The sequence below is a fragment of the Haemorhous mexicanus genome, chromosome 2 (assembly GCF_027477595.1).
Source record: "Haemorhous mexicanus isolate bHaeMex1 chromosome 2, bHaeMex1.pri, whole genome shotgun sequence".
Taxonomy (NCBI): domain Eukaryota; kingdom Metazoa; phylum Chordata; class Aves; order Passeriformes; family Fringillidae; genus Haemorhous; species Haemorhous mexicanus.
In genome coordinates, this window is record NC_082342.1 from 107,829,452 (window position 1) to 107,852,673 (window position 23,222).

Here is a 23,222-nt window from a genome sequence, read left to right on the forward strand (position 1 = left end):
CTCAGTATGTGCCAATTATCTTTCCTTTTTCCTTCTCTCGGTGTCATAGTAGATGTTGTTAAAATGTTTGAATTGAGGCTTGGTGGAAAGGTGTATTTGGGACACTGTCTTGGACTACCCTTGCAGGAATTTCTGTCTGTTCACAAGCTATCCCTCCTTTTTCATATTTTTTTGAAAGAAGTGGGGTAGCTAACAAAGTTGATGTTGAATTTTCCATCATTGAGTTTTATAGCTGAAGTGTTCATTGGGATGAGTGAGGCTATTGAGAAGGACTTACAGCCACTTTGCAGGCACAATTCCGAGCACTGGTTAACTGTTTGAAAGTTGTGTTTGCAGCGTTGCCTACTGAAGACTCCAGATGTTTTTAAACTCAACATAGTAGTTTTCAAAGAAAACAGGCATATTGATCATACTAAGACAATTTGTAATTCTGGGGCTTTTGGGAAGCCGTTGCTCTATTTGTAGTTGAAGAAGTGTATTTAAAAATACTGGGGAGTATTTATGGACATAACTGTGATAGACGTTTTAGTTTTCTATTGCTAATCAGGGCCAAAATGATTTGGGCTGTTCTTGGAGTGTATAAAAAAGCACTTTCTTATGCAGAGACAAATTCCTCATGGCATGCATTAGAGTCCACATGTCTTAAAGAAAACAAAAAGAAATGAGCAATTCTTTAAGCGATATGCAAGTTTTGTTTGGATGGTGTTGGTTTGTGAAACACTTTAAAAATTCTTTCCCATAATGTCTTTTTCTTAGGGTATGTACATTAAGTCAACATATGATGGTCTTCATGTAATTACTGGAACAACAGAAAATGTAAGTATTGTTAATACTGTATGTTCAGACCTGGAAGCCTTTCTGACCTTACCTGTGGTTAATGCTTTCCCTTTGCTATAAACTACATTTTGCTTGCAAACTTGTGCTGGTTGGCTGTTAAGGACCAATGGCATGTTGGACAGCAGAGATGCTTGTGCTTGTTTACCTCAGAATTGAAAGAGTTGTTCCCAGTTAAGGACCAAGAGAACCAGTCTTGATGTCTTCTTGCAAGACATTTAAAATGCTCTAGTTGATCCAGACAGGAAGCAGCTGTCTTGGAGTTACTTTGCTCTGTGAATAAAAGACAAATGTCTATATTATATTTAGGCTGTTATGCTGAAGTTTGCTGCAGTATTAGACAAACAGCTTTTATATTTTCCATCTATCAAGCTTCATTTTTTAAGAAATGAGTGCATGGAAATGGACATCCCTTCACATTGACAAATAACCATGTATTTCTGCATGAACTTCTGAGTAATGCCTATGGAAAGGAACACTTATTACCAGTGTACTAATTGTCACTGAAGGCATTAAAGAGCAAGTAAAACATAACAGACTACTTTTCAAAAAGCCTTTGAAATACAACCTCCTTCCCTTGTACACTATATTTAGGGAACTGTCTGTCTGTTAGGAGTTGAGAAAAATTATAATTTTTGGGGGAAAAGGCTTATATCCCTGGTCTTCAATTAATGTGGAACAATTACTGAACAACACTGAACTGTTCCATAGTGGTTTAGTCAATTCCTTTGAAAGATTTTGATGGCATTTTCTTAAAATGAAGCTGTCAGAAATGTTTGTTTTATCATGCTACTGTGTCATCCTGTGGGATGTGCAAACTACCTACATGACATTTACAGCTGCTGCATCTGATCTGCAGTGAGGTTCTGTTAACATCTCAATAAAATAGGAATATTATTTTCATCCTTTCATAGGAGCTGCAATCTGATAGCCTTTTTCCTTTCTGTTTTCTGCTGTGGGCAGAATATCCATGGGTCATAACCAATAGATAATACCTCTTGTAGGATTTGTGTGAATGCGACCTGTCTTGGAATTAAAAAAAAAGTAAGGAATTTCAAGGAAAATAAAAATTCTAGAGAGACAGGCCTACAGCATATAGACAGGCCTATAGACATAATTAGTGAAATTAGCAAAACTAAACAAACCAAACAGAGCTACAGCTGAACTTAATCTAGAAAATATATGAAATAAAGAACAATTTTTACAGTTGAATCTCTCAAATAAAAGAAGGAACAATTTCTTTCCATAACTTGCTAATGGATTTAATTTCCCAGGGGCAAAGATAAAAATAAAATCCTAATGCATTCCCTCAAAACCCTTATCTTTTGTGATTCATGAACATAATTTAAAGCTATGTCAGGAAGCTTCATCATGATGACTCTTCTGCTGTTGTTACTGTCTCTTTCACTCACTGTGACACCCTGGAGGTGCTCACGGCAGACCAAGAAACTGCACTCTGTTATCAAGGGGAAAAGCTGCTGTATGTTAAAGCAATTGTGAAAAAGAGTGGTGCTTTAGAGAAGGGTGTCTCCTGCTTTTAAGAACACAGTTTTTAGCTGCTTTCTTTAACAAACATATACTCGTGCACACACACATGCACACACGTGCACACGCACACAAGCACACAGAGTTTTGATTTTGGTTGATGGGAGGAGAAAGATCTAAGCTGCATGTCCAGAATGAGATCATAAGATCACAATGGTGCACATGTGATCTGACCTGCTGGCCTTAACACGTTTACTCTTTCCAGTACAGTTTGAATCCAAATTCTCTGGCATTTCAACAAAAATTTGTGTCCTTTTAATTTCCAAGTCTTCTCTTCCAAGTGAGACAGTGACAGAATTGTCTGAATGATCTTGGAGAGAAACATGTGTCTGTATTAAACACAGTATCATGGTAGTGCTCTCCACATTAATGTAAGAGAGTAGTTTTTTTAATGACAGTTCTGCTTTTTCTGTCTGGCCTTTGAGGTGCTTGATGTCCAACTGCAAATCCCATTAGAGTTTGAATCTTGCTGTTTGGCATTAGGAGTCATCTCCTCCAACACATTAGCCCTGCAGATCAAGGCAGCTGAGCTCTGAAGATTGGACTGAGAGAAAGCAGTGTTCCTTACAGGTCACTGCCCTGTAAGGGCTTCTCTCTGGTGGCCTTGTAGCATTACAGCAAGCTTAGCTTTCCAGCTCGTTTGTCTGTCTTTTATTTGGAAGTAACCATCTAAAAGGTGTTTTGGTCCAACAAAAGATTTTAGGTTCCTTGTTGAGTAGCCCATCTAGACCATGTTGGAGAGATTCTTTCAATTCACAAACTGAATGTGTCCTTCAAATAAGACCATTTTGTCCTTTGGTTTTCCTATAAAAAAGAGCATTTTTCTGGAGCAATAGCATGCAATGCATCTCCAGCAGGAGATGTGGCTTTGAAGGGGGAGCTCTCAGTGTCAGCGCTTACTGTGGTCTGGTTTGCTTTGCATGGTGCCCTTAGATCACAGGGAAGAGAGATTTTCAGAAGAAATACTACCAAAATCTCAATGGTAGGCATGAAGCAGTTGTGCTCCAGGGCCTCTAAACTTGACTTTCAGACAGTGTGGGTATATCAGGAGAATAGGAAAAAGACATTTAGCCTAAAGGGAAAACTAAATCTATTCTAAAGCATAAATCTAAGCAGATTCTGGATAGCTTTTAGTTATTGATGTATGAGCCTTAGTGAGAGGTGCTTCCATCTCTTCAGCTCCCTGTTGAACGAAATTGCCAGCTAATGAGGATACAGTTGTGGTGTGGCACACTTTGTTCCTCCTAGTAGGACTTCATGAGTGGATTCTGTGCTTAATGATCAGCATATACATCTAAAAAAGAAAGACCTCATTGATTCTCCTCTGTTTTCCTTAAATAGCTATGATAAAAGATACTGTTTTACAAGCAATGTCTGTTTTTTACTGGAGAGGAAAAGCAATAAGGAACAGGAGTTACAGCCCCTTCATAAGATCGCAGCCTTTACATATATTTCTAAGTTGTTTTTTTTTTACCTCACCTTGTGTTTGAGGCATAATTGCAATGAGGCATTTTTTAACATAGACTTTTCCAGTTTGAAGATTCTCAGACCATGTTTTAACGTCTTGGCAAACTTGACCTGTTTTTTCAAGATCTAAGCTGCAAATGCTGAAGACACTGTAAAGCAAAGGATGTATCATAATAAAGTCCTGAAGAGTTCAAGGGTAATGACACAGAATTCACTTGCATTTGCATTTTAAAAGTCTTAGGTGTAACTACATCTGAGCTAAAAGAGCTGTATTACATAGGAGGATTATAAAGATTTTAGAGGTATGAATGAGTAAGTGTGAATAGTGAAATGGCAGACAGAAGACATAATCACCAGTGTTAAAATTTTTCCCCAGGTCACTCAGCCTTTATTGCTTAAATAGTGCCAAAATATCAAGGCTGGTGTTTTTTATATAAAGTAAAATGATATTACCAGCCCAGTTTGATTTAGGATGTCCTGTGCAATGTCTGCTAGGAATGAGTCATGAGTGACCCTTCTTTCAGCCTCTCATGTCTCTTAGATATCTTTCATTTGTACACTGTCCTTAACTTAGGCCATGAATTATGTGCAATTGAGCTAGAAAGTCATGGCTTAGCTGTGGGACATATGTTTTGAATGGGGATGTATTACCCAGGTTATTACAAAGAGTCCACATTTCAGGTGTGGAGCATTTTCTTTAGATGACCTCTTATCTCACCTGAAAATTAAATTCATTTCGTTCCTTAAAATAAAATTTATAGCAGTTTTTTTGGAAATCTGCTCCTGAGCAACATGTTTCCTTTGGGTTCCTTTTTTAGAACTGTCAGTCTCACCTTCTGCTGTGGAGTCAATTAAGTGCCTTCTGGCAGCCACAGTATTGTGAGAAAAATTAAAGTGTGACTCTGGAGAACTGAAGGAATTTGTTTTCCTTTGAACTTAGAACTATTCCCCTCAGAAAAAATTGGTCTACTGTAAAGAGAGAAGGGAATGTTCGTGTGGCTTTCACTTTAATGAAAGAGGCGGTTTTTGTTGTGGTTTTTATTTTTATTTGGTTTTTTTTGTTGAAAAAAATTCTCACTGAGAATTTTTTCAGGCAAAAGCAAAGTACAAAACTACTTTGCTTTTTTGAAACTGTGATCCTGCAGTGTGATCACTGTAGGATTCTGATGATGGTTGCCTTTCTTTCACCCTGGTAGTGTTCCAAAACCACAGTTAGCAGTAACTTACTTGCTCTTCCTAGGTTGTACCTAACCCAATCTTCTCTTCGTGTGTGCTCTTTGCAGAACAGTAATTTACCACAGCTCTCTGCAACATATTGAAATGTTGTAGAATAAAAAGACAATTTTAGGAAATTTTTTTATGAAGAATTGTCAGCTAGTCTTCATGGGTTCAAAAGTCAGCCAGGGACTGGGTTTTGAGGATTAAGATATGTCTGGCAGATTAAAGCATCCTTTTGGCAGTATGAAATTCAGGAGAAATCCTTAGGACTCATTTACCATATATATTCATGCCTTTCTTAACATGTGATTTTATTGTGTAGAATAGTGCATATCATTTTTCTCCAACAAGAACAAACTGATTTATTAAATATTTCTTTAATTCTTTATTTCACAGTAGAATGTCTATCAATCTAACCTGATTTACATAGCTTAGCAATCATACTGCTGAAAGAGAGATGATGACCAGTAAGACCTGTATTCTTGATCATCTCTTTTATTTTAAATTCAGTCACCTGCAGATCGGTGCAAGAAAATCCATGCTGGGGATGAAGTGATTCAAGTTAACCACCAAACTGTGGTATGTATAACTATGTTCTGTGTCAATTGGAGATAGAGGTGTTGGGGCACGTAGCATGTGTAGAAATTAGAAGAATTGTGTAGAAAAATGTGTTTTTGTAAATCATTATTTCTTCTAACATCTAAATTTTCCTTTTCTCTTTTAAATCCACATAGTTCTTAGTCTTTAGCTAAACCCTGATCATCTGAGCATTACAGGAGATACCAAGTTAGGCTAAATATCTCTGGCTTGGGAGATCTGTTAGGCTGTTTTCTCCTTGCCCATGCACAAGTTGGTGTAAGTGTAATGGAAATTTTGGGTTGAAGGGATGCAGGGAGTTGGAAATATTGTACCCATGTGGGTTTCACATCAAGAATGCTTCCTGGACGCTGGAAAACTTACTACTTTTCAAACACACTGGAAAATGTAGAGTGTGGTTTTTAAGAAGACAAGCATGTGAAATTCCCATGGGGTACATAGGGTGGTTGACTTAATTTAAAGAGAAATTTTAAACTTGGAACTTAAAATTAAACAAACCTTTCAGAAATGATAGTCAAGAAAACGAATACCATGCAAATTGCCCTTTGTGGGAAGAGATACTTGTTAGTGCCTGGTGATTTTATTTCTGATTAGTGAACTCTTAAAACTAATTTACCTTTTCTAAGGTAAGGCTTTCTAAAAGAAAAGATGGACTTACAATATAGAAAGGAGCTATTTTTTTCCAAAGTATGAAGTTTCTTGAGAGTAGTGAAAGAATATATGGTATTAGTGCAGCAGCCATTTGTTAAAAGTTGTGTTTTGTCATTCCACATGGGGCTCCACGTCCAGCTTTGGGCCATTGTACATCATGTCAGCTCCTCTGCACAGGTTAGGGTAATATTTCACTATACCTTCCAGTTAAGTTTGAAATCAAATAAACTGTTCGTATGTGGACCTTAAGAGATAAGAAGCTATCTTTGGAGCTATGCAATGTAATTTGATAAATCTGAGCAGGTCAGGGTGAATTGCAATACTGTTTTGGCCCTAGAGCTTCTTTATAAGCATTGTATCCTCTGATTACTTTTCATGTACAGTTGATGATGAATTTCTCTGGTTTTCTGCACTAAGGGAGCTTATGACATCAATTTAATTTGAAAAGCATTTTAGAGCATTACTGTTTTGGCTGTTAAAATATATACATGTCTGAAGAAGCACATCATTAAACATTCAGTACTAGCTAGCTATTTTTCCCAAAAATTTCTGGTGGCGCTGTAAAGTTGCCTTGTCAACTTGAAGATTTCCAGTTGGCTAGGTATTTATTCTAGTTTTCTTAGCACATCTACACTGCATTTATTTGATGGAAAGATCAGATTCTTAACCCTAACACAACTAGTAATGTTTTGACTATCCTTAAGAGAAGCTTTCTTACCTACATGGATGGAATATTTAATGTAGGATTTGGGTGTCTTGGCTTTTGCATAAGTGAAGTATTTTCAGAGGCACGGAGGAAAATAATTGTATTTCTAGGGAAAAGGACCATAGAGAGCTAAGACAAACTTAGTTTAAATGGTGAATATATATAGTAATAGACTAAACCACACATTTACTTTGCTTTTCTTTGTTGTATCAACAATATAATTGAAATAGATGTCATCATTGATATTGTATATAATGTATACAAATAATTTTCTTGTGTTCTAGTGTTAATTTTGCACAGTGAAAGTGTGAAAATCAACTAGGATTTTCTTAGAAATCTGATCTTAGTACCTCCCATGTTACCTTTGCAGAAGTACACTACATTCACTCTACAATTTTATAAAGCCCAAATATTTAATTTTTTATATAAATTCTGCAGAATTTGATAAGAATCTAAGAAAATCCTTTTGTACTCCAGCCCCTGTCATGAGGAGTTTATTGCCCAGTTCTAGAAATCTGTTTTTCTGGGTAGTGGTATTATTCCTTACACTGACTCTTGCTTAGGAGATTAATAATTCTGAAGATACTACATTTTGTTTTTACTGTTTATTGATTTTTTTGACACTTGATATACTACTCACCAGCAGCAGATACAGGACAACTTGCTCCCTGTAATTTATCATACATATCATATGTAACTCACATTACTTATATCATTAGTACTGACCATAGAAATAACTGACTAAATTGTTTAAATATCTGATTTTTTTAAAATACTTAATTCTAAGTAGGGAAATGTTATTCACATGTAGCTGTTATTGAGGTCATGTCTTGAAAGTGAAGACTCAAAATAAAAAAAAAAAAAAAAAAAATTTAATTTCTTTTAGAGTTAAAGGCCCTTTTTAAAAATCCTTCTTCAGTTTTTCCAGTGTATTTATCTGTCAAGTTGAAGTTAATGTCTGTCTTTTGTACTTTATATTTCAGAGAGTACTAATATGAGGAAGAGAAGTTCCATTCAATTGGTTTAAAAATCCAACTTGTTTTTACAAGAGTCACATTGTAATAACTGTGAAAAGGCTCCTTTTTCAGAAAGCCCATTGGCTTTCAAATAAGCAGCGTGACAAAATAGGGGAATAGTTAAGTGGTTTATACTGATTTTCATCATGCATGTCCTAATACTGGGTGTCAGATAGTTTGAAGTTTTCTGTTGACATCCTCTGCTGGTAATGATGCTTAATCTTTGTAGTATTTCATTTGGCAGTGAAATCAAAGAATTTCAAGTGATTATTTTGATTATTTGCTATTCGATATAAAACACGCAAAACAGGAATATTCCACATGATGTTTGGACTATTGGAATCTTCTAAATTAAAAAAAAAATTATTAGGCCTAAAGTCAGTGAAAAGTTAATGTTCTGAAAATTATTCATTAAATAGTGGTTTCTTGAGGTTAAATAGCTTTGTGGATCTTCTGTGTCAGTTTTGCTTTACAGAACAGATCTGTTCTTCAGTAGCTCTGTAACTAAGGGTTCTAAGTCCCTCCAATATGAGAAAATTATGGATCTGTTAGTTGAAGTCCAGAGGACATCACGAAGATGATCCCAGGGCTGGAACACCTCTCCTATGAGAAGAGGCTGAAAGAGTTGGGGTTGGTCAGCCTAGAGAAGAAAAGGCTTTGGGGAGATTGTGTAGCACCTTCCAGTAACCAAAGGGGCTGCAAGAGCACTGGAGAGGTGCTTTTTACAAGGGTCTTTATTGATAGGCCAAGGGGACTAGCTTTAAACTGAAATAGGGCAAGTTTATAGTTTTAGGTGTTAGGAAGAAATTCTTTGCTGGAAGCCTTGTAAAGGACTGGAAAAAGTTACCCAGGGAAGCTGTAGATGCCCCATCCCTGGAAATGTTCAAGGCCAGGTTAGACAGGGTTTTGTGGGGATGTCTCTGCCCATGGCCCGGGGTTTTACACTAGGTGATCTTTAAGGTCCCTATCCAACCCAAACAATTCTGTGATGTTATGACTCTTCTATTAAGATTCAAAGGATTCAGACAACATCTTCTAAACTTCCCTGCAAATTCTATCCTTTATCTTGTCTAAAAGCTTGCATGTCTAAAATATTTCCAATGTAAACAAACAAGGAAAAACACCTTCCTCATTCGGATATTTCAGAATTTGCACTGCAAATTGATTCACTGCAGTACTCCTGTTTCTGGCCATATATAATTCAAGAGCCTATTTTGGCTCAAGATAGTCCTTTCTTTAAGCAACTAAAAGTGCAGGAAACTATATTATTGCTTAAATGAATTAGTACTCTCCACAGTATTCTTTCTGGTTGGTGTTACCAGTGATAAAACAGTAGAAAAATACTCCAAGCAGAGAACAGGGATGTACAAACTCGGGATGATATAGGATTCTTGATTAACAGTCTGTTCTTGTATAATAGTTTTTTTTATTTTGGAGACATATTTGGCACATTGAATATACTTTGAATACCATTATGATATGACTTATTGATTGAATACACGTTTCATATGACGTGATAGAGTTGTGCATTCCCAAAATTTGTGTTTGTTGCCTAAAACTCATCACAAGTTATGTAAATATTGATGATGGGGAAAAAATAGGTGACTATGGTCAATTATCAATCTCTTGCATGTAGAAGCTGGTAGGTTTAGTGTATTTAACACCTATAAGTTGGAATTGGTATCTTGGCATCTTGTAGTAGATAACACTTAGCTTTTATACAGCAGATTGCTTACTGTGGAAACTCCAGGGTGCCATACCAAGTCCACATAATTGACTTACCGGAACTCTTTTTATATTTACAGTACAAAAACCTAGAGAAGATTTTTGCTGAAATTCCTCTCAAACAAGACAGATACATTTACAAGATCATACCTTGCTTTGTTGAAAGGGTATACATTTAAGGATATGATGCCTTTCTAGATAATCATCCTAAATTAAATCTTTGCTTAGGAAATTGAAAGAACAGATTTTTAAGTTTTACTGTACAATTAGTTTGGGAAGTTTGACTTCTACAGAATGTCTTAGGATTTTTTGGGAGATGGTGAATTCCAGCTCATAGAAAATTCTGAACTTGGGGTGCATTGTGAATCTCTGGAGTGTATGCACCCAAAATGGAGTTTGCAGTAGATGGCTTCTTATTCTGGCGGGACAACCAAACAAAACACCTCTAAGTAGAAAAATTATGTTGCAAATATTTGTTTGGTTTTTCTGCACTATTTCAGATCCAGCTAGGCTTTTGTGAACACAGGTATTTCATTTATGGCCTTGTTAACTTGGCTTTTAATGAGGCAGTATTTCTAAAGAGGCTTAGTGGGGACATGGGCTGGAACAGTGATGCCTTGAGAAGCCACCTGGAGCAGAGGCTAGGCAGTGTTAAAGGAATAAAGTAGGTATTTATTAAAAGGCCTTTAAAGGATACACCTTGGGCAGTACAAGAGCCTGGCTGAGGCTGCATCCAGGATGGATGATGGGTCAGGAGTTTTCACACTTTTGTAAGTTTTGGTCCATTTTACATGTTGGGTTTAATTGTCCAGTTACAGCTTCAGGTTATGAAGTCCCATCCTCCCAGACTGCTCTCCTCAATTCTCTGTTGTTTGTACTTTTTGGGCCTGAAGCTGCAATGGTGTCCTTGGCTCTTGGCTGGAAATGCATTGTTTTGTCCAACTAAACTGTGAAGAGAACCTGCTAACACTTTCTATGAAATTCAGAGTTAAACACTAATGCAGTACAGAATCTGGAAAATATGAAAGCTAAAACTCAAGGCATCAATAATACAAGGGTGGGGACAGCCAGGTCAGTCCAAGCTTTTAACATAAGGTGTTTGACACCTTATACAACTTCCATTCACAACATCTGTATTTAAAACAGCACTTTTATTTTCTTGTGACGCTTGACTTGAACAGAAAAAAAAAATACAGCAAGTTCATAAAAGTTGAGGGAAATAAGCTTTTTGTTCAGTTTCCTTCTGTTGCTGTCATGCATGTAGTTTTATGGAGGAGGAGATAAAGGAACAGCTCCCAGATCATGCTTTTATTCCTTTCTGAATCCTTGGACTTTCTCTGATTATAGAAGTTTGGTAAATGTTAATATAATATTTAGTTTTAAAGGTGGGATTTACATTTATAACCTTTATAGGGCTATCCAGAAATGTTCATGGAAATCTTTATGGAAGTAACCTAGTTCTGTAGGGCTCTGTCCTAAACATTTTGTAGTTTGCTAGGATCAGGGGTCCGTATTTTTTTGGCAATTCTAGTCTGTCCTTCAACCATCCTCTGAAAATTCCAGTATAATTCTCTGTCCTGTTTTTACAATCACCATAAGTATTGTGTAGTATTGAGAAAGGAACTAAATTGTCATGATCCCTTCAAAAGAAAAGGTATTTTTGCCCATTTCCCTATATCATGGAATTTTTCTTGAGACTATATGGTGTTACTTATGTTATCTTTTTTACATAGATGTGCAGTTATCCACAAATATATTATTTTATATTGCATATGTCAGGGAAGTGTGGTCTTGCAGAAATGAAATGTGTGAGAGAGCATGATCTTTCATTTCCCCATGGGAACAAATGCTGGATGCTCTTGTCCATGCAATCTCTTTCCAGTTGATCCCTGTGGGATCACACACCATTTTGATGAGCACAGGCTTATTCTTATGTAAATAGGGTCTTGTGCCAGTGTGGGCATCCAGTTACACTTCTGTCTCTGGCAGGACAGAACAGCCAACAAACAAGTAGTTGTTACATCTGTGTTAGACCACTATAAGCTTTGGCCAGCCCGTGCTGCTTCATGTTTCTGCCAAATTTAAAATAATGCTGATGCCATTCAGCAGCTACCTTCCTCCTACATGATAACAGATCTAAACTATGCCAGTTTTCCTACTTTCATTTAAAGTCAACTCAGTTGTCTTAGATGAAAGCATTAAACCTGGTTGACTGTGCCTAGGAATGGAAAGGGAACACTGTCAGTGTCATTAGTAAATCACAAATAGTTATGGAAACTGTTCCTTACTGCCTCTGGCTTTGTGAGTGGCACATTTGGTCCTGTAGCCTGGGCACTGGCATCTCACATCCAGTGCCCTCTTGGTTCTGTGCGCCGGAGCACCTGGTCCCGACCCTCTGCTGCAGTTTGGTGCTCTAGAAAGTGCTGGGCATGGTAGCCTCATCTGGGGGATTGGTGTGAAACTGATGGAGCTGTGAACAGTCAAGCACTGAAAGGCTGACGTTGCTGTTCAAGTCCTTTCAGGAAGTTCTTTGAAGAAGTTGGTGCTACAAGAGATACTTACTATTTCATATGACTGGGACATGGCTTCAGTACCCATACACTGTATTTCTAGAGGTCTTCCCTGCCATCTGATTGTGGTCTTGCTCACCAAATTCCATTTGCTATGACCAACAGGTCACCCAAAACCCGATTTCTTTTATTCTGTCCTGGCTGTACCCCAGAATGAACAACTGTACTGCTATTGAGCCCTGGTACTTTACTTGTGTGATTTTATGAACATACAGGGACAACACTGAGCTGACAAAATTCATATTGAGTTCTTAAATTATTTTTCTTTCGGGGAAAAAGTTTCTTTTGTTATTGAGGACATAAACTGCTCTGTACAGCTGCTGTTTGGGAATACACACCTGGGCTGACTTTTAGGCACCAAAGTATCTTTTAAAAGCAGTGCAATTGTAATAAGAAATCCTCTGCAGACACCAATTGACTTTTTTTGTGAGTGTCACTGGCGGCCCTTTATAGTGTCACCACTGGCAATAGCCACATTTCTGAGTCCATATCCAAGTCTAGTATTTTTATACAAGCTATACTTAGGACTATACTCCTGAGGATGTGTTTGCTGAAAACTGCTACAGTATTCTGTGGAGTATTTTTGTGACCTAATTGATATATTCATCTTTCTGCACAGAACACACTGGAAGATTATGTATTTTAATGGTTTTATTGTAGATGTTTTTTCTATTTTTTATTTTAATGGTTTTGGTTTTTTCCCTTACATGATAGCATTTCCATAGGAAAAAAAACCATTTTAAGTGGTGCTGTAAATGCTATTAATATTTTCAACATAAATATTGAAAGACAATATGCTGCCAAAATGTTTTGCATATATTCCTGATAAAAATTATTTTCATATTCTCAGTAGTTGCTGCTGGCTATAAATCTTGGTATAATTTGTATTTGCAGGCAGTTTAAATTAAAATTTTAACAGTTTATTCTCTATAGTGAGAATACTGTAAATTCTGCAGTTAAAATTGTTATTTCAGAATATATACTTAGAGTATTTTTTTTTTGCCAGGTAGCAGATATTAAGTAGAATTTGAGTTTTTTATTGTTAACATTTTTGATGCCTGTAGAACAGAATACAGATTATATACCTCTTTTTGTCTCATAAGAAGAGGTTAAAAAGGCTTACTGTTAGTGTATGTTCAGGTGTGTCTATTTGGAAAGGAAGGCAGGTATTATTCTGCTGCTAATAATTTCCTTTTAACTGAGGTTGCTGAAAATTGAAGTACACTGTAGAAAAGATGATGAAAGCTTAAGGAGAGATGTCTTCAATGTTATGCACATTAACACAACTGACATTACAGTTGTGCACAGCCTGGACCATATATGAGTTAGGATGGAATAATTTTGAATACTTCTGTGCTTTGTGCTGGTAGCAGCTGTGTACATGACACAGCTGATCTTCAGGTGCCAGCTTGATGTTCTGTTGCATAATCTGTTGTCTTATTCTGATGAAATTAGGAGCTAACTGTGAGGAAGTGTAAGACAGTGATAGTTGTTTTAAAAATAGATCAAAACAGTAAGAAAAGCAAATCCATGCTCCCATGGGAGGAAAAAATAAAGCAAGGGAAATTCTATGATTTGAGTAGATGTACTGTGAGCACGTAAATTTTTAATTAAAAAAAAAAATCAGTGCTGGATTCAAACAACTCAGTGGCTTGAACAGAGTACATAGTCTGTGGTTGATTATTTTAATGGAAGTAAAATAAAAAAATAAAAAGAAAAGGTCTATCATGACTAAATAATTCCTGTGTTTTTAGGACAAATTCTTTTAACTCCATATCTCTGCCCTCCCTTTAGCTAAGTGATGCTGCATTAGTTTGCAGCTCACTTACAGGCTTATTTTCAATTTGGATTTTTTTTTTCAGTTTGCTTGGTCATTAGTGACCTTAAGTTTTTTTACAATTTCTATGTAATGTCCTAATTTATTTTCAGTATATGAATTCAGTCTCAAGAAACATCTGCTTCAAGGGTAACAGCACTTTAGTTGGGGCTCTCAGGTAGTTTATGCACTGAAAATCTGGGGGAGGTCAAAGACTCTTGGAATTATTGACTCACTGGAATCATTCTAAAATATTAAATTTTGATAAAGTAAATCTAATCTGAAAGAAATATGCATATGTGTATGCATGTATGTTTTCATGTGTTTATTGTTGTAATTCCAGGACAAGCATTTGGGGATGAGATTGTGCAATGCACACACACATAAGTCAAATTCCCATGGTGAGATGAAGCACTGGGCCACAAAAATGAGTTCCTGTAAGGCAAATGTGGCTGGGGGTTAATACTGCAGGGTCACTCCTGAAGAGCACATTCCTTATGCCACATGAAATGTGGAGAACTTGTCTCTTCCTCTCCCCTGAGGAAGGGGGAAGCCATCCACGTCCATACTGCAGCTTAATCTGTGAGACAGCAGGGTGTAACCCAGACTGCCTACATCCTGCCTGAGCTCCAGCTTCTGCCACCAGCTCTTTGTGCCTGTTTAGATATTTATCAGCACTTGGATTTTCTTAGCACTCTCCCAAGGCTTCCCAAGGATGCTGAAATGCCTCTTCTTAGGCTGGGGAGGTACTGTCCTTTGGCAGAAGCCCTGCTGAAATGAGTAGGCACCTGGGCTCTCCATATATTCCCTGGAAGCTCTTGGAAATGAGGCCAAGCAAGGAGTCTGGTGGCAGCACTTTTGTTCATAAGAGTTTAACTTCTGTGTCCTTGCTGAAGAAAGGGGTAGGGCCTGCTCATCACAACAGGGCTCCCAGAGCCCATTCTCTGCAGTGTGTGTTATTTTGTATTGCATTTATATTACACAAAAAAGTGGTCTCTGGGAATTGGGACCAGAATCTTCATGTCCCATATTCCAGTGCAAGGAGCTAATGGTTTCTTGCCTGTTGTATGACTGGGGCTAGTGTTTGCATAGTCCCATCAGCACAGTACTTTGCCCCCATGGAAGTAATGCACATCTTGGTGCTTGAAACACCTCTGTAGTGTTTGAAAGACTGAGTTTAGTCCTTCTGAGGATAAATAGTGCTGAGATCCATGTTCTGAAACTAGATGGAGGGTTGAGTAAAAACCTTCCAAATTGCCAGTAGCTGTCTTTTCTGGTTATCTGTGCTCCTGGTTGAAGAGACATATGCCTTATAATTGCCACACAGCAGACAGCCAGTCACTGCAGGTACCCAAGAGAAGGAAAATGCTTCAAATTTCAGAGGTGCACTAAATCTGAGCTGGAACCAACCCCATTTTTTAGAGCCATACCCTAAAATGGGGAAATGAGACCCTTCTTCCTCAGAAATTGTACCTAGTAACTGACTTTTATGTGAAATATATCATCAAACCCATAAAGTTGGAGTCTTTGCTCTTCCAACAAATATGCTCATTTATTTGTTCTAGGATGTTGTACTAGCAATGACTCAAAAGCAAAACAATGGGGTAGCTCTGAGCTGAAGGTTGTTTGTATCAGTACAAAATGAAAGGTAAGCATTGCTATTAAACAGTGTCCAAGCTTCAGTACAAAACTGATTCTCTGTTTCTGGATAAATCAAATTTTAGTTCTCCCATGAATAATACAGATGGTTACCTCCTATACTGAGGTGCTCTGTAGTCATGTAATATTTTCAAGTTTGTTGAATTATGGTGGTACTTTGCTGTACTTGAGGAAGTTAAGCTCTGGGTCAGATACTTTTTCTGACAAGGAAATGTGTTTAGGGCAGCTTAATGAGAGGTAGCGATTTCTGCACTCACCTCTCAGTTTGGGTCCTAACTTAGTTTATTCTTGGGAAAGTCTCTTAATTGTGATCTTTATTGCACATAGCCAAAAATGAATTTAAAAATCACTTATTTCATGGTTTGGTGGTAGTAAGCAAAAGTTTTAGTGAAATATCAGGAATTATTCAAGTAAGAGATGTGATTTTTTTCAATGTACTTTACATACAAACTTTATTGTGACTTTGGGCAATGATACAGTGCAGTATGATCAGTGACATTTTAATGATGCACAGAACTGACTTTTAACATGGAATTAGAATTGCATTGATTTAAATAATGTAGCCAAGATACTCTTTAATTAGAATTGCAGCCTATGCAATCACAATATTATTAACCTCTCCTCTTAAGGAGAAAGCCATTATGCAAGTGGGATGCTATTAACATGCTTGCTTAAGAACCTGGATAAATCCCTGAAAAGACATCTACTGCTCTTCTGACACTGCTTCCCCTACTGCATACAGATACAGCTTTCATCTCTGTGGTGGTCCATGCTGTAAACATCCTTTTGTGGTTTCCTCACCAGTTACATTTTCTGGAGACAGAAGACCTATGGCTTTCCATTAATTTTTCACCTTTTCAGGCATCTGCAGCAAAGGGAAGGAAAGATACTTGATACTAACATTTGTTTCATGGGGCTAGCAGCTGACTGAGCTTGTTCCTGGTCAGTGTTCATGGAAATTAGTCTGCTAATTTAACAGCATGATGCTGTTGAATTTCTTGTCAGATTCTGAGTTGCTTAACAACATGCTATGTTTGATATTTGATATTTGAAGTGCAGTGTTGGGGATTTTTTTCTTATGCACTATTTTTTTTTTCATTAAATGCAAGATAGTGTTTGATACGGAAGTCTTAAAAAAAAACTATTTCTTGAGGTGAATGCATTTTTGCTTCTAGAAATTTTTCAGGTTGTTTTAGCTGAGAAGGTGAAGCCTGAAATGTTGATAAGTCAAAGTACTCTAGGTGCATGCAATTAATTACAGGCAACATTGAAAGAAAAAGAATTTTGGTTATCTTCCCAGTCCACCAACTTTTTAATATTAGACACTAAAATGGATTTTGCATATTCCCATAGCTGGAAAATAGGAAATGGCTTAGCAGGTTATATTTAGCAGCAAGGTATTATTTTTCCTTCAAAAGTGTAAAGATATTGCTACTTTTACCTTTTCAAAATCTGCATCTCAGGAAATAAGTAATGGAAAAAAAAATAACGGATGCAGAAAGCTTTCAGTATCTTTCATGGGACTCTGGTCACCCTTAGAATAGAAATATGCCTGTAAAAATAAGAAGTCTGTTCTGTTTACCTTTTGGCTGTTATTCCACCTCTCAATGATGTAGTTTCACTGTGTATTGGGTTTGCACACTGCTTTTAAATGATGTAGCTGTTCTCTGGGGTACAAGTCATAGATTTTTCAGACTGTGGGTTATTTCATAGCATCCTAAAAATAGTTAGTGTAGGGCCATCCAATTGTATTTGAACTGCCTGCCTGTTAATACTTTACAGATCTCCTTTCTGGATCATAACATACAGCAGTACTTATGAATGAGCACAGGAATATGGGAATACTCTCGTGAGTGCAGCTGAGTGAAAAAAAAGGCAAGAAGATTGACAATCTTCTAAGCTTGTCATAAGGGTTTAATGTGGGGGAAAAAACCTATTTAAGAGCAATTTTTAATTCTTTAAAAGTAAATTCTTGACAATTTAGAGTAGGAATTCAAAATAAAAGTTTAATTTCAGGCTCTTGTAATAGTGTCATCCAGATGCACTTGAAAGCCAAAGAAGCTCAGAAGCATGTTTTTTTCCAGGTGGTGGATGGGAACCTCTAACAGCACCCTTTGCTGAAGCTTCCTGTGATTTGTGTTAGTGGGTGCTTGGCAAGGAGATGAGGAGGATGTGTCAGGGCTGTGCAGGGCTCCTTCCCATGTGCCAGTCTTGCCCTGCTGAAGCAACCTGGGTGTCCTGAGTGACTCTGGAGCACTCTGGTGAGGCTTCCCAGCCTGGCCACAGTCCCTGGGCATGAGGTGGTGAAATGAATGAGAAATGTGTAGGTGGCCTGATGCTGGTGCTGTAGGCACCCTGTGTGCAGGCTGTGTCTCTGTGCAGGGTTCCTCTGCTTTGGGAGCATGGTGCCTCCGCCCGTGCATCCCCAGCAGCACTGTGGATCTGGCCTTGGGCCACTGGTCCTTAGGTGTTGGTCACCCCTTCTGTCCCTCCCTTCCCTGGCAGAGCTGCTGTAATGTTGGCAAAACCATCTCACCAAGACCTCTCAGGGCACCAGTGGCTGCCCTGGTCCCTCCCTGTACGTGGCTGTGAGCTGCACAGGGATTCAGGCATGGGCAGCAAAAGCCAGCCCTGGGCTTAGGCTGCCATCAGAGACACCTCGCCTGGCTGCTGCTTATGGGTGGCACTAGTTTAACAATGAATATTTATTTTAAAGCAAGCAACAGTAACTTCCTTGGCCCATAAAAATGGCCACCTGGTCAGCACAGTGCACTGTGCTCAAAATTAATTGCTCAGGTTATTTTACTGTAAGTAAAGTTGTCTGCTAATATACTCCTCTTACATATATATTGAATTTTCAAACCAGTGTTGAAACTTACTTGTTACTTTCCTTTTTTGCAGTATGTGGGCAAGGGTATGATAGGAAAGGATATGATAGGAACTTGGAAAATTCTGCCCAAAAATTTGATGATTAGAAGTTGCAAAATTTTAACTATGGTAATGAGAAAGGAGATGTTAGAATAAAACCAAATTGTAGTTAAAGAGTAGGTTACATGTCACTGAAGTGGATTTCTGAAAAAGAGTTTTCAGTTCCAGATTTAGTCCCTGCTTTTTCCGCTTTGCAGCCTGACCTCCTCAAAAAAAAAATTGTTTTGTCTGTGTCAGAATGAATTTTGCGAGGATCTGAACTATGTTGGAACTGAAAACCAGGCCTCCTATGTGGACATTGATTTCCTTCAATTGATTGTTGCCTGCCTTTTATGTGACTTGTTCCTCTTAGGCCAGTTTAAATCTTTTTGTTCAGATTATGAGAAGCCATGAGGGCCTGTCTGGACAGCCAGAAAACTTTTGTCAGGGAACTAGATAACAGAAGAGGATGAACTTCATTTGAAATTTATAGTAAACTCAGAATTTTACTGTGAAAAATTAAGTTAAATTGTTTTTATTCATGAGCTTCTAAATTAAATACATCAGATTTAGTGCTTTGAAGCTATTTTTTTCTTTAATCCCCCAAACTCTTATAAAGAGACTAGATAATTCCCATTTATTGCAATGTAATGCATATTTCAAATACAGGAGGCAGTTTATCTCTGCAAAGTATGAATGTACATTTAAAATATTTTTTTAAATGCTAGCATAGCCAAAAAGCCCCAATTTTATTTATATTCCTCTGGCTATTTCAGTGAGAAACAGATGGCTTTAAAGTACAGTTTCCACATGCAGTGTCCTACCAACTTAATTGGGAAGAACTTCACATCCTGACTCCACAACTGAGGTCAGGTGATGTTCTCCTCAAGGCTCCCTGTGCTGCTTTGTTCAGCAGAAGGATTCTGCTCCACTAATCCCTCTTCAGTTGTTGCATTAGGGAATTACAGTGTGCAGTACCTTAGGTACAGAGATAGCTTACATGAACTGCAGGACAATGATTCCTTCTTTTGGATAGCAAATGAAACCTCACATATGCCCACAGTGACTTTATGTAACTGTGGGGAATATATTGCTTCTAAGCAGTGGTGGGAATCTCTAAAATAAGAAAACAGTATTGTAAATAGGAAGGTATTTTTTATAAGATTGCAATGGCCTTACAGACTAAGCTTGGGCTTGAAGATATTTTGTTTAAATGTTGTTGAAACACAATGGAAACTTCGGTGGGATGTGGTAATTGAGATGGAATTTTTTAATTTAATGTTTCATTTTGTTCAAAGTATAATGGCCATATGCCTAGTACATGGGAGTAAAAATAAGGATTTCAGCGTGCTTAGAAGTTTTCTGTGAAAGCTGAAAAATATTCTATAAAGATGCATGTTATCAATACCCTTTTTCTTTGTATACAATAATCTTACTGTAGAAGTGCATCCTGGATATATTGGGCTTTGCTGTGGTGGAAACAGGACAGGTAGGTTCACAGGAGCTGAAGAAAGGGTGGTGGGTCTGTGATTCAGGGTTGTTGGTAAAATCAGTGTTGGCTCATGTGTCTTGTTTGGGAGAGGCAGTTCCTGAAAGAAGTGATACTAACCAAAGTGAGGTGTTACATGGTGCAACAGGCAATAAGGTACAAAACAAGTAGCAACAACCTACATGGATTATCTTGCTTAAGCACAGGTAACATATGTTTGTGTCATGTTGCACTATACCAGTGATAAGGAACATCTGTGCTCTTTGTTCACACTGCTAATTCAATTTTTCAAATGTATTATTCAAATGGAAAATAACCTTATCACTTCAAAGTTCTAGATCTTTGTTTTTCCTCTTCTAGGCTAGATAATTTTCTTCTTGACAGTGTTCTTGTACAAATTGTGAAAGAAGGAAAACAGCCATAATTGTGATAATTTACAAATTAAGGAAATTTACGTGTTTGTTTAGCAGGGCAGGGGTGGGGGACAGAGCAAAAAGAGGTAGAAAAGCTGTCAAATTTACAGAAATAATTACTTTCTGAGTCTATAGGCCAAGTTTTTGAAGGGATGTATGATTCCATGTATTGTCAGTCTACGTGCCAAACTTGAAAAAGCATACTTTTGCTATCCTAAAGCATTTTGCAGTAGGTACCTTGTAATCAGGCCATATTCAGACTTAAAACCATTGTCATATATTAAAATGTTTTAGTATTTAAAGTACTTTTTCCAAAAATGCAAAATAAATTATTTGGACTCCTTGCATTTATAAATAGAAACTTGTTGCTTTCCATTTTAATCAAGGTTTTAATTTTAAAATATTTCAAAATGCTGTCATTAAATTAGGAAAATTTTAGTTTGGGCTAATACGTAGTGACTGGACTACATTTCTGTCATTGATACACTGAATTTGTTTCTGAAATCATCATGAAAGAAGCACTATTTTAGAAAAGGCCTTGTGATTCTGACTTCATTTTTGTAGCAGTAGAAAGAGTAGGTTTTCCTGAGCTGGTTTGTGCCTGCATAAGATGCTAGGAGTAGCAGTGTGTGACTACATGTGGTTGGTGAACTTTGAATAGTAACCACAAAGTAGAAAATGCTCAGTTTTGAAATGAACTGTCAATGCAAAAGCCAGGGCTTTTTCACTTTCTAGTCTCTAAAGTCTGTGAACCAGAGCTAAGTTTGAAAACAGCTTGAGATTTAATTGTGCATTTGCAGTGAAATAATAGTTATTGATTCTAAAATCTGAAATGATGCATATACATCTTAAAGCATTATAGAATTATTTTATGTGATTTTTATGCAGTAATTAAGTTTCGACATTTCTAGTGTTAATCTCCTTTATGATATATATACACTCCTTTATGTTATTTACTAATCTTATTTAAAAAGGGAACATTACATATTGAATAATGTACCTCAATTTTATTGTAATGATTTTACTGGTTACCAGGTGGGGTGGCAGTTGAAAAATTTGGTGAATGCACTACGAGAGGATCCGAGTGGTGTTATCTTAACTTTGAAAAAGCGACCTCAGAGCATGCTTACCTCAGCACCAGCTTTACTGAAAAATATGAGATGGAAGCCCCTTGCTCTGCAGGTAATGAAGCTTAATCATAAGTCATACACCATCATTTTAACTACAGATTATCTCAATGATGCTTTATTGTGCTTCATCCTCAGCAGCATATAGATTTACTCTTGTATACCTTGAAAAATTGTTTCTGAAATTATTTCTCTGCAATTTGTTCTCATAAGCTTAATTGAAATTAATCCTGTTAGAACTTTTCAAAGTTAAAAAGTAACCATCCCAGTGTTCTATAATGCAGAAAAGTAGCCTCAGATAATTTTTACTAGCTAAGGAGAGACAAGCACTACTTCACAAATGATAAATTTTAGTTTGATTTTTGTGAAGATCTCAGTACAATATTACCTCAAAAAAGAGGGGATAAAAATGTTTGAGTTCTCACTGATGGAGTTATAGGAAAATTTATGAAGTGACTGTATTCAAAAAACCACTTGACAATCAAAATTTGCTCATGAAAAGAAAGCTGTACTTGTGTCCAAGTTGTCTTTGAGACCGAAGGCTTGCACATAAGGAGGCGTAGCACAGGATGGACACGGAATTTTAGTAAACCTGCAACCTGCTGGAAGCCATGGAATGGTTTCATTAAAGCTTTCATGTTTAACTCTAGGATAAAATGTCACTGTGATGGATTACTCTAGGAAATAAAAGTTCTGTTCAGACTGATTGAAGCATGTAACTAACTGATGGAACCAACAAATAATCATTTTTTCCATTCAGTTCAAACAGAATACACTTTAGAAATTTATTTTGTTTGCATAAAGAGTGCATTCTTTGGGACATTTTTATTACCACACTAAAAATTCTAATCAAACATTAAGTGCTTATGAAAGAGAAAAGACCTCTGCAAAATTTGGATAAAAGGAAAATGGGATATGGAAATGCCACTGCCATTATCTGTGGTCTTATGCCATTTGAAATATTAGGGGATACATTAAAAACTAATGCCATGAAGAACTTCTTTCATATGTGTGTGTGTATATATGTGTGTGTGTGTGTGTGTGTATAAATATTTATATAATGGTGAAATGCATTAGAGTCTTTGAAACTAAGATTTTAAATGATTAAGGTGTTTTGGCCTTTCAGATATAAACAGCTGAATGCACATGTGACAAAAACTTTCAACCAAAAATTAGTATATGGAGATAAAATTGCAAATCTGGATGCATGAAATTGAGTGTATGAATGTCTATACTTGACAGCTTTTCCGTAGCTTTAGCGAGAATATAAATACAAATTTAAAATACACTTCTTTGCTTTAAATGGGGTCAGATGCTTTCAATCTAAATCCCAGGCTTGGGTGAGTTTGGTATTTCTTCAGGTGAATTGGGCCAGGCTCCTAAATACTCCATTTTGCTTCACTTTATCATTTATTACTAGAATATTTACGCTGCATACCCCACATCCAAAGTTTCTGACAGGTACTTGGGTCTTACTCAACT

General features: G+C 37.0%; 1 protein-coding gene across 5 annotated transcripts in view; it reads left to right on the plus strand.

Moving 5' to 3' along the window:
* Nucleotides 1-23,222, plus strand: part of CNKSR2 (connector enhancer of kinase suppressor of Ras 2) — a 207,202-nt gene that overhangs the window by 89,410 nt on the left and 94,570 nt on the right. For 3 of the 5 annotated variants that reach the window (XM_059839878.1, XM_059839881.1, XM_059839882.1), the window contains exons 7-9: nucleotides 757-816; nucleotides 5,575-5,643; nucleotides 21,649-21,795. The exons of 1 other annotated variant lie outside the window; for it this stretch is intronic. In XM_059839878.1, coding sequence (XP_059695861.1) covers nucleotides 757-816; nucleotides 5,575-5,643; nucleotides 21,649-21,795 — 276 coding nt within the window. The remainder of the gene's footprint in view (nucleotides 1-756; nucleotides 817-5,574; nucleotides 5,644-21,648; nucleotides 21,796-23,222) is intronic. One more of the 5 variants, XM_059839879.1, reaches the window with a different exon arrangement.